Source organism: Typopeltis vanoorti, chromosome 6, assembly GCF_054136105.1.
Source record: "Typopeltis vanoorti isolate ZY-2024b chromosome 6, IOZ_Tvanoo_1.0, whole genome shotgun sequence".
In the NCBI taxonomy this organism is placed as follows: Eukaryota; Metazoa; Arthropoda; class Arachnida; order Uropygi; family Thelyphonidae; genus Typopeltis; species Typopeltis vanoorti.
The window spans coordinates 65,261,287-65,274,069 of NC_143554.1; the positions used below are offsets into that span (position 1 = coordinate 65,261,287).

Genomic DNA, 12,783 nt, shown 5'->3' on the forward strand with positions numbered 1-12,783 from the left:
TCAGGGGAGACTCTTCATATACTCAGTGCAGTTGATTTAGTACGTAGGGAAGAAGTAGAAGAACGTGCACTTTCATTACCGGAAGAGGAAGTGTTGGCGATCGAAGTGCTGCTGTTTTGTTTTGCTTAGCCATCCTATACTGACCGCGTTTTTATCTGCCGAGTAGTCACGTGGGTTTGTTTCTACTCGAAGCCGATTCCGTAAGAGATGCTTTAGGAAAAGCTTTTATTTTTTAAGAAATTAAATTTACGACGTGGGAAATATTCGGAATTTTGCTGTCTTAGTGTTTGCATGATGGATTGTGTGAAGTGACGACGATTTAGAAGAATATTTCGTGGTTTGAAATACTTCTTCCTCCAGCTACGTTGGGATCAATCACCTAGTTCTTACTTGGACACCCAAGAATGCTGACATATCTCAAGATTTAATAAACTGCAACTTGGATTTCGGGATATTCCTTTGCCAAGTGCGGAGGTCGAAAACTCAACATGGATCACTCGGTGAAGGCTATGAATGCACACCGGAAGGTGGCTTTCTCAAGGATTTTAAACCAAAAGAGATTCGAGAATAACGAATTGGAGCGACTATACCGAAGGTATGTGCTCAAACTCCAACAGTCGTCCATCATCTGCGTGATTTTTCTGTTCGTGGTCATTACTGCCATCTTAGCCATCTTACATTTCATCTCGGTTTTTGTCCCAACGCTAGCCACCCTCTACTATTTGGCCCATTGCGTCTTCTTCGTCATCCTTCTTGGATTCAGTCACACCAAATTCTTGAGGGATACCCATATCTTGGCTTTGTGTTACACCATCGTTCTATTCTGTCTAACCTTTTGTTTGGTTGGCCTGCCACTGAACCTGGGAACACGAACCACGTGGATCCAAGGCACATGGGGTATGGCACACAGTGCAGCGGATGGAGTTTGGGAAATTGTTTTTGTGGTGTTTCTAGTCTATACTATGATTCCACTTCAAACCCGAATCGCTGTAGGACTTGGGATTTTACTTCCGGTGATCCATACCGTTGTGGCCGCCATGTTTGCTGATGAATTTCCAGGATTGTATTGGCATCAGGTAAGTCTGAATGGTATTGAGGTTTTTTTTTTGTTTTGTTTTTAAATCATCTTGCTAGTTTATTAAAGATTATTATAATATGGAACTTTGAACAATTAAAGTTGAGCTCTATTACGAAATCCAGAAGAACTGAACATGTGCTGTAATTCATTAGAATTAAAATATTTTTAATCATTTATTGAAGTCATTCAAAGAGGGAATTTGCCAAAGATAGCCTTAATTTTCGCATAGTGTGTAAACTATTCACTTCAATGGGCTATTATCAAGTTTGTGCTTCAATACAACAAAATATAATTTGTTTTCGGTTGGTTTTTTTTCCTTATTTCATTAAATGACGTATTGAAATGAAACTGTGACTTGATATTTTGTTTAATTAATTAATGCTATTTTTTACTTATTTAGATATTTTTATATTTATGTTTTTATTTTTAGAAACACATTTGGAGGGGAAAATCAATGTTTTTTTGACGCTGAAAACCAAACTTCATTTTTTACAAATAGTTTTTATTTGAATAATAACGTTTTTATGATAGTAAAAACTCGAAGTACAGGACTTTTTCCTAACTAACCTGTTCAAACTTGTTGTTTTTACGATTACGATATCAAACAAGAAAGAATACATTTTTGGGGGCTAGTCAATAAAGAGGATTATGTTGCAATATCCTCCGTCCAGCGTTTACACACCGTTTTAGAGGCCTCGATGACTGTTCAGGGCTTTCAAACTCTATTAACTCCGGACTTTCACAATGAATTCTCATACAAGCAATAACTGTGCCATACAAGGGCATAGTTGTAGCCATCCTGCCGCCGTAGACAATTGGGCTGTTTCGTACTTGTAAACAGATATTCTTTCATAATACTTTTGAGATACGGCTGTTTATAAATTCATGCTGTGAAGATGAAACTTTATCCCCCCCCCAATGCCATTTTATTATTTACATAAATATGGCAAATTTATTCATTCGAGAAAAAAAAAAAAACTTAATGGTAAAAATAAAATTAAGAGCTGAATCAGGTTTCAAAGACGATATTAAGTGTGTGTTTTCTAAATAAGTAATTGAAATAATTATAATTTAAACTCGTGAACTCCTATTCAGTTTGTTTATTAACATTACGAACAACCTGAAGCAGTCTTGCATTTTCTATTCATTGCCGGCAAACTACTCTCATTAACTACCTCTTCAGAGATAAGTGCATAATGTAGTATTAATTAGTTATTGATGAATTCATCAAGTGTAGAGAAAAGGGCAATAAATTTACTTCTATCGGTGTTAGTTATTATACAATGAAATTTCGTTGTTTTCACGATCAAATTAGAGATTTATTATTGATATTCCTTCGCATTTGCCACCTTTTCTGGATGTTTTCTTATGACTATCATTGAAGTATCTCAATGTTTGCCTAATGTTGATATGAAATCCATTACGACCTTCTCTCTCTCTCTATCTGCGCTTATAGTTTTATCCTAGGTAGCGTAGGTGTATTGAAAGACACACACAAAGAGTGTAAGAGTTAGTGGTGACAGAAATGCTAGCATTAATCATCAGAGTTAATGGCTTCCCAGTGTGGATTTAGCCGCTATTATGTATTCGTGATGAATCCCTGCTGGTGGAGCAATTTTGCACGTGTTTGGGGGTATGGGAAAAGAAGAAGCGAGAAAGAATGAAAAAAAAAAAAAAAAATTACATTTTCTTTAGATGCATTTCAAAAAGTAAAATGAACTGCCAGATGTGGCGAAGTGCGGAAAAACTAACGGCTTCGTACTGAAGTAGGAAGTTCCGGTGTGAATATGGAAAAAAAAAAATTGAAGAGTATATTTGGATGTCTTTACTGAGTTGATAACATGCACGTGTTTAGAGATACTTACCAGACCAGTGCCTTTATCTTCGTTGTTTTACATTATTTTTTTTTTATAAAATGGAACGAAATAAAACTATGGAAATATTGTTTTGTAGTATTTATTTTCAGGATTTCAACCTAAGTATCGAACCACCTGCCTACGTTTTTTTTTTCTTTTAGTTATTTTCCTGAACGCACGTTTCAATTTTATGTTTTTGTATTTCTTTATGTTTCGGTCTTAAGCAATATCCCCCCCCCCCCCCACGCCCACAAGAACTACTGGTCTCCACAGTAATAAAATTTCTTCGTTATTTCCTTTTTTTTTTTTTTAAAGGATTATTCTGTTATTTCTCGTTACTCTGCATATTTTTTACGGGCTTATTAATTTTTGAAAAATGTAGACCACATTTTTTAAAAAAATTTTATGTTCGTGTGTTTCGTATTTATTGAATTGGTTATACTAACTAAAACCGAAGAGCTTAGAGGTCGCAGACAAAATCGATTTAGGATTTTCTTCATTCAAAAGCACTGAATTTTTATTGCGAGCGGCTATTATTCCGATGCACCTTTTGAATTAATAGTAGTTGCATCTAAAAATCCAATTTTTATGATAAGATAAAAGTTTAATTTATTTTTCCCGCTTGGTTTATCACAAAGTATTTCATAATTTCTTTCAGAATGGTTTCTTAAAGATATTAGTATATTAAATTATATAATGAAATGGTTTTTATTATGGAGACGCTTTATTATTATTTTTTTTTCTTTCCTTCCTTCTACACCCGCGAGCATGTAAAGTTTATTAAAAAAAAAAAAAAAAACTAGAACACGCTGATTTAATTTGCTAAAGATATGTTTCCAGATTCGTAATGTTTTTTTGTACGCTTTTATGTAATCAAAATAAAACGTCGCAAAGCAGACGCCTTTCTATTACCACGTGCACGAGAGAAAAGTTTGTTAAGCACGTGATAGTCTGGATAAATATCGTTTGCTTTGATGACTAGGGTTTGAAATGGTGTGAATTGCTCATGTTGGACTAAAAAAATATATATTAGAGGAGTAAAATGATAAAAAAAAAGTTTTGAAATTTGTAAGTAAAATATTTTTATTTGGAGTCATATTTTAGGTCAGTGAAAAGATGTTTTGCTTTAATAAAAGTTTTTAAAATTTCATTTTCATATTGGTGTATGATTTAACATAATGCTTTTTTTTATTCTTTGTTCTTATTTTAAGTAGATATCGCTTAAAGTTATTTTAATTTTCATGTGTAATTAATATCATCGGTTCCTAAATGTCTAGGTAGTGTGACCAATTCGTAATCAGTGAAGAGCAGTTCATTCTGGGATTTTATTTTGCATTAGATATCAGCAATGGTCAACTTGAATGTACTTTGGCGACATTTCGGTTTCCTGCTAGGGGTTTTAGGATTGGTTTCCCTCCGGATATTTCGACTTCCCACCATAAAAACCGGCCAGGAAAATATTCTGTAACGCAATGGTACAATCAGTTTCCTCCACAGACGGATGTACATTGAAATAGTAATTAAAAGATTTCAAAATAGAAAAGAGCGTGATATTAAAGCTAGCGAGAAAATATTTTTTTAAAAATCGATTAAAAAAAACTTTTTTAAAATTTTATTTTCATTTATTTTATTTTTTTTTTATGCGAATGATCGAATGTGTTTGTGTTAAAGATAATGCTTTATTTTAAAAAATTTAGAAAACATTTTTGAATTCTTTAAAATACTAAATTTATTGAAATGTATTACATCGTTATTTCCGAGATAAATTATATTTGCGAACCATGCCAAAGTGCCATGCATTACGTCATATCCGTCTAACTATTAAAAATAAAATAGAATTTATTTTTTCCTTTAGCACTTATTAAGCACTAACAGAAATATAAATAAATAAATAAATATAATATATACACACATGAAAGACAAAACAATAATTTATTACAAAGAGTGTGATATTTCTGCGACTGGATAGGGGAGGATTTGTATTGCGGGTGTCATTTTGACATCTAGGCTTAGGGTTGACAATCCTTTATTTTAGCCAAACTGTCTTTTATTGAAACGAGACAGGATGCTATTTGTCCTTTATTTTTCTTTTTTCAATGCCTGTGCCTCGTAGTGACAGTGGCGGATTTCCGTAAGGGCGTACACTTCGGACTCTACATGCGCAGTACCTCCAAAACTGACCAAAAAAAAAAAAAAAAAAATTACAGTTTTATTTCAGTTTTAACTCATACGAAGGCAGAGCTGGTCATTGGACGAAATAGTAGAATAGTTTAAATTAATAATAATAATAAAGTTGAATATTGAATGATTTATTTGATGAGGTTTCAGCACTAAAATCAAATCGTGTCAATCTCTGAAATCGTGAATTATGAAAACGTGTCAATCTCTGAAAATTTAAAACTTTTTCGAGTACTTCGAGTCAATGACGTTTAATTTTGAAAGGTGTTGATTTTAAGTGTTCAAATATTTTCAAGGTGATTTCGTATGTTTTTTTCAGTGCCGGGAAGGACTTCGGCTAATTCAGAAAGGATTTCTAGTTTAATGAACTCAAAGTGTGTGTGTGGGGGCGGGGGGGATAAGCGGAATAGTTTCACTCACAAAAGCCAACTAATGATCTACTTCAATTTTAAAGATAATTGTTTATTTTTTCTGAAAAAATTATGCCGAAATTCTTAAGGCTACTCGAAGCCGTACAAAATACGTTCAATTTGAATGATTTCTTCTATTAAACCAGACGTTGTTTGCTTTTTTTCGCCTACCTAAATTTACTTTTAGCTAGATATCAACTAATCCACAAAACTTGCCTTCACGTATTTGGATCAATTCATGATTTTTATATCATCCCAGTTGTTCGTTATCCTTGTAAATCAATCCTTCCCCATAGAAAGCCACGGTTCACCATTAAATATTTTAAATTCTAAATTAAACTAAAATTTGCACATATAATAAATATAAAAACTATGATTTTTAAACCAAATCTATAAATATAAAGAGAACGTTTAATTATAAACTAAAAAATCGTCCAATTTTACTTTTCTTGGGGGGGGGCGGGCATGAGAGTCGTAGCATTCATCGTTTTTGAGTGTCCTTGAATCCAGTTGTAGAAATCTGGCAACTCTGCGTAGGTTACACATGCTTTTTTTTCAATACAAAATTACGTTTTTGATAGATCGGGGAATAATTTAATGCATCTCCCTTTTTTTTTTTTTTTTTTTAAGGTGGGGTGGTGCTTTATTTTATGAAATGACAGTCGCACCCACGAAAGGTTACAAACTTTCTGCGCCTTGCGAAGGATTACATAATCCAGAGTCTATGCTCTAGAGACTAAACACCGAACTTTTTCAATCCACTCCAGCTCTTCAATAAGCAAGATGTTGGTCTCACAGCAGACGATGAAAATCATCCGCCACCTACAGCATCCATTCCACGGTAAAATTCGAATTCGCGAATCAGAATTGTTGTCGATCTGAGATGATGTCCACTCGTCGGGCGCAGGATGACTCTAGAGATCCTCAGGAACGTTGGAAGCCAAACGTGTGTTATTTTATAACATTCATTTAAATAACTATTAAACGAAATGATTTCCTTTTGCTGTTTTATTCTCTAATAACAACATTAAAGCGAATAACGACATCTCAGTAGTAATAACATTTCCCAGTTATGTGATCTGAATTCTTTCTTTTTTTCTAAGAAACCTGTTTGGCCGACATATAGAGAGAGTTAACTCTGCTAATTACTTTGTCAAATCGAGTTTCACGAATGTATGAAAATGACTAAACTCAATTAGAATCTTATTATAACCGAGATACTCAAAGATCTATAATCATAGCGAAGTGCGTGTGGATGCAAAATAAGTTGTGCAAAAAGCTCGTGTGTCAATGACTTCGTATTTTTAGCACTACAACCGTTAGACAGATTTTGGTGAAATTTGTCTAATGGTTTGATAGTTGCTAGATATACGAGTATAATCGAATCATCCAATACATTCTCATGCTTATTTTTGTATTAAGAGCTCCTACGTACATTCAAGGGAATAATCGCATTTCTAAATGAATTAGAAATTTATTCGATTGACACTTACATGTTAATTCGTTTCTGAGTACGACTTACTCAAAAGAAATGTGTAATCCTCGTGCTCAAAATATTTGTTTCTTGATTAGCGAAATTAAGAAAACTCCATGTTTTTCCAATGCTCTACTTGGACCGTGGTCCTTTTTTTTTTTTTTTTTTTTTTTTGTAGCCATCCAGATTTTTGCGTGCTTGTGTGTGCCACAAACTTATAAATACTTCCAGCCAGCGAAACGTCTGTGACTTAACTAGTTTCACTGCATTTTCGTGCATTGACACATGCATGTGTCTGTGTATGTACTACTACTTTATAAGCCGCATTTTATTTTTAGAAGCATTAAGAGGGAGGTAAGCTAGTCTTTCGCCGAGGCAGCAAAGCTGTCCTTCAGTACGCACGTCAGCAAATATTAGACTAACCATGAAACGTACTCAAAGAAGGAACTGAAAGAATAAGAGGAGGTAGAAAGGTTAAGAGTGCGAAAGAGATGAGCAGAGAGAGAGAGAGAGGAAGTGAAAGGAAAGGAAGAACTCTCTCTCTTTCTGGAATTCACCGGGTTTCGCTACAAATGATTTTTTTTTTTTTTTTTTTTTTGTCGTCCCATTTTACATCGCTGAACTCAGATTTATGTTTCCTCTTCGGGTTCAAATACAGCTAACTGCAGTGAAATTATTTTCCATTGAAATAGCCTCCTCTGTTCCATTGATAACAATAGATGTTAACATTTAGTGTTAACAATAAATGTTAACACAACAATTGAATATGTTTGTTGTTCAAACATATTCAATTATAGTCAATATTCTTAGAGATAATTTAGAAAGAAATATTTCTTGAACCTTCCGATAGCATATGGAAGCACATATAAAGTTCATCGAACCCAAACATTTGTAGGTCACACCAACCTCTAACAATAAACAGCGTAGAATCAGGATGTTGTATTCAAATAAAACTTCATATACCCTTACAGACATTACCATCAAAGTGTCTACTATTTCTGTCCTCTGATCGCGTTTATCAAGACATGAGTCTACGTTGTAAACTTTTTTTTTTTTTTTAATGGCGTCCTGTCTTTTATCATTTGATGGCTGCACTATGGCCACGATTAAAGTTGACGTTGGGCAGACGACAAAATGGGTATCGTTAAAAACGAATCAAGTTGGCCTGTTCGCCTATATAGACCCAACCACGGCAGACAATTCGATCTCAGAATTGTCTATTTAATTCTATTTAAACATTTTTACTACGACAAGTTGAACATACAACACATGGAATGCCCTTCTTAACTACGCACTCTATCCTACAGACTTAAATTTTATTTTCCATAACTCCCACCAAGCTATAATAATAATAATAATAATAATATAGCATCGATAATTAAGTCAGAAAATATTTAGAATTCTATGAATTCTAAAAGGTGATAGATATTAACAAAATATTCGCTAATTCGCCATTTAGAATTCCCTTTTTTTTAATTTATTTATTTTGCCAGATAAATTACTTGAGATGATGATTGTGAATGTGATTATATAATAAGATTTTGGTATTTTTTTAAAAAACCAAAATCTTGTTTAAATTGGCATTTGATCACGACCATATTTTTAAACTAGAAGAATATGCTGCCTTCAATTAAATATCCAAAGATAAAATATTTCTCATTGAATATACGTGCAAGACACAAAGGTGCGTGAAATAAACGATTAGAAGATGACAGCATTGACAAGAAGAATACAGATATTTATTGATAAGCACTGACATCTGTCATGTGCAGTTCGACAACAATTACCTCGCTGTTTTATGCGCTTGCTTTGACTTCGACCAAGAGTCGAATGTTAATGCTTTCTTTTTCTGAGTATTGGTACTTGCGATGTTAATTGTGAACAAGAGGAAAAAGGTGGGGGAAGATAGATGCTGAAATTAATCGATAGAAACTATTTTGAAGTTTAAAAGAGCAGAAAAATATAATAATAACGATTGTATATATGCCTTGTGCAACTTTATAAACTGTAGGTAATATTAAGTGTACATTGTTTCATACAGATTATAGCTACATTGTAGATGCCGCTACTTGTGGTCGATTATCACAGTCGAGTGTGCAGACGAAGTTAGTATTTTTTTTTTGTTGTTTGTTTGTTTGTTTGTTAGTTTTTTGTTTTTAAAAGCATGCTCCGTTACAAGAAGAGCTTGAACGAATGAGCTTTCCAACCCGAGATAAGAATGAATAGACAAAAAATTAAAAAAATAAAGAAAGAAAGAACAAGGATGAGAAGAACGATAACCTTCAGACAAACGAAACAAAAAATGAACGAAAAACGGTGTAATATATTAGAATTCTGTGCACAAAGAAATCGATATTCAAGGAATTACATTAATTTTGGCGGCATCCAATAGCAGTAGATATCGCACAAATATAGTTCAAAGGAACAACAACAACAAAAAAAAGCAAATAATTACATTTACTCTATGTATTTTGCTCCGTCTTCTTATAAAAGTCAGTTTCCATTTTCACTTTCAATTTTTGAATCAGTATCAAAACATTATTAGAATATAACTAATTTATTGTTGCGAATAGTTTGCATTCATTGTTGCACGGATTGCTTCGTGATTTTATTTAAAAAAAAATCAGCTAACTCCTTTTTATTCCCATAAATAAAGAGAAGGCGAGGCCGTTTAGCCCTGTCTAACTTTTATGTTATTATTAGCCATTAATCAGATGACTAAACATTAACAATTGCGTATACACGATGCCGCGCGAGTATTGCGTATGATATACTTGATCTGAAGACATTCGCCAATTTTGTTATTTTTGTACTAAGTCTGTTATGCTCATTGACCTTATTGTTAATAATGAATGCATTATTAACAATATTGCATTATGCATTATTGATATTTTTTTTTTACAATATTTAATATTGGTTCGACTATTGTTAAAATGAAACCATTGTCGGATATTTTGGATTACATTTGTTGCCACTGGTAGAGAAAAAAGGCTTATAAAACAAAGCTAAAATGACAATGGATTGAATGAATCAAGAAAGCTGAAAATATTAAAATGAGAGAGAATTCTAATTTGTAAAAACGACTGAAAGAACAAATTAAAAAAGAAAAAACATTTCTCACCAATCATAGTCCGGTTTAAAAATTTAGCTTTAAGAAAACAGGCGGTGGGTGAAAAGGTTTTCAAATCTTCGTTCTGAAGTGTTTTCTTTTGAAGTGTTTAAGTGTGATTCTTTTTTCTGAAGGATGCCATCAAAAACTAAAGTAGGAGCGCGCATCTGCTAAACGAGTGTGCTTTCACACCAGACTCAATCTCCAGACTTCCATAATTGCATAAATAGCTCGAAGGAGAGAACAATGATGAGAACAGGCGTATCTGTCGCGTGATACGGAAGAGGCACATTTGAATATGCACGCGTGTCCTGAAGAGACAGCGTCTGGATAGGGTCGGAATGAGACGTGTTCATTAGGATGAAATTGCAAAGGTGTTCCGCCCACATCAGATAACGATCTGGGATGCTGTAGAAAGACTTAATAGACACTGCTACGAGGGAAGTCCAAGTGACACGAACGATTTATGAATAAGTAATTTGACATTCTCAAAGTAGAATCTTCTATTAAAGAATTCTTGAAAGTCTTGAGGGGTCAGTTTTAAATGACGCATGGACGACTTCGATTTGGCCGGAGAGATGAAATTATCTTTGATTTTCCTAACATATTTTATTTATTACATTCTGGCGCTGGTTTGGTTGCACGAAGGATGTTCGCCAAGCAAGTGCTCTTTCCAGGCCAACAGAAATGGGTTTTCCTTTGAAGTGGCGTTCCCATCCCGACTACCGCTATTTGTCATACTCTTTGGTCAGAGTTGGCCAACTTCCTTCGTTTTAATCTGGTTAAGAGGGTTGTTTTGAGGAGAGTTACTTAAGCTATCTGCCAAAGAAATGGATTCCATTAGGATCTTTTCCGGCAGTAAGAGCAGAAGCAGCGAGTGCGTATTCTTTCAAGATTCCCAAGATGTTTTTTCTCCTATTTCTTTATTTTTCCAGTTTCTGCGTATCTTTTTTAATGTTTCTGTATTTCGTTTTCATGTGCATGTTCTTGTCATCTGCTTTTTTTTCGTTATTTTTATGTTTTCTCTCTTTCCTTAGTTTATTCCTTCTCTTTCATTCCTCGAAACAAGACAAACTAGCCATGGAACATGCACGCAGTTATAATATAGTGGTCTCGCAGCTCTAGTTGCTTAGACCGTAACTTAAACACTTAACATAGCCCTTCTTCTCCCCCCCCCCACTTCCAGTATATCGAATATATACTGAATACAACGTATAATGATCTCAAGAACAGTGTACTGTAGGAAATGTTTCGGCATTTTTTCATGTGATGAAATTAATCGATCCAGTAGCATACGACGTTGATTTCGTTCTGAACTGTATCACCTTTTCCATTTCTTATCCATACATAAAAATTGAATTAAATGTACTGATACGAATTTAAACATCAGAAGCTATGAAAAGCTTGAAAAAAAAAACGTTCATGTTATCCTTACGCCCTTGAAATATATTTGACCCGATACTCAGAAAGATCTGGTTAGAAAACAAACTGCCTGTAACTGCTTCAGTCAACACTTTTGTCTTGATTAAGTGCATGAGGCACCGTTTAGGAGAGGGTTTCAGATTTTTCTGACTCAAGAAATTCTTCAAGGTGTTTCAATTGATGCGTGTAGAACATGAATTGAAAGAGTAAATCTTTCAATTAATCTCAAAGAAATGTAACGTGTTTAAATTTGTACCGTTAGCACAAATGTATTCAGTGTTTTGGATGGATATTTGGTATTCGTGGACTACTGATGAAGATCTTAAAACTCATCACATTTCGTTAGAATATCTTAAATACATTCGGAGATATGAGGATTAGAAAAACCTTCCGATTTGCATACGAAGTTTGATTGCTCATTGATTTGTGTGGCAATTTGAATATGACATTATAGTAAGATCACATGACGTGAAAGTGTAGCCCAGTCATTCAGGAAAACTTTCTGCTTTCTATACGGGTAAAGACTGTCAAGTTTGCAGAATAATAACATCGCTAAACAGAAAGTGTGTTTCTGTGTGCAAAGCCGAAGCATTTTTTTTTTTCCAGCTTCGTCGTTTACAATGTCAATAAGTAACATAAGTTTCTAATGATGTAAAGGATAAAACCGGTTTTGATTAATCGGCCAAACAGTATACCTTTCTATTATAATCTGCCTTCTTATGATAGAAAAGATCACACTAACTTTGAACTAAGCTTTCAACTAAGTATATTCTGCATATCTAATAATTATATAGGAATTAATGAGAGAAAAAATGACGACTTGGTCTCCTTTTCGCAGTCCCGGATGGATGACGTTGATGAGCTCTCTCTTCAACTGAAATGATCTGAGTTCGATTCTCCTCTCTGACAGTTAACATTTCTTAGAAATAAAATATTTTCAGCCGAGGGTGATTTAGCTGGTCTTATTGAGAAGTCAGATTAAGAATGTAGAGTAGTATAATAAGTCTCCTACAGGTTGACGGAATGTAGGTTGGTTTGTTGAACAGTTAGTTCCGAAGCAACTCAAGTTGTGATGTGGTATTGTTTGTTAAGTGCATGTTTCAAATGAGATTCGAACCTGGATTATTTATTTATATGTTTTAGTTCCTTTCTTTTTGAAGATTTTGATAATAAATATCCCGAGAAACAAACTATAGCAATTGTAATCTCTCTCTTTCTCTCGGGTCTCCTCATGTCTGAGGACTCGTGACCTTCCT

General features: G+C 33.9%; 1 protein-coding gene across 1 annotated transcript in view; it reads left to right on the plus strand.

Annotated features, from left to right (window-relative positions):
• Positions 1-216: 216 nt before the first annotated feature.
• The window catches only part of LOC150105503 (adenylate cyclase type 1-like), a 280,605-nt gene continuing 268,038 nt past the window's right edge, over positions 217-12,783 (plus strand). Inside the window, exon 1 of the mRNA XM_090393976.1 lies at positions 217-1,076. Within this exon, the coding sequence (XP_090250102.1) occupies positions 489-1,076 (588 nt within the window). The 5' untranslated portion in view covers positions 217-488. The remainder of the gene's footprint in view (positions 1,077-12,783) is intronic.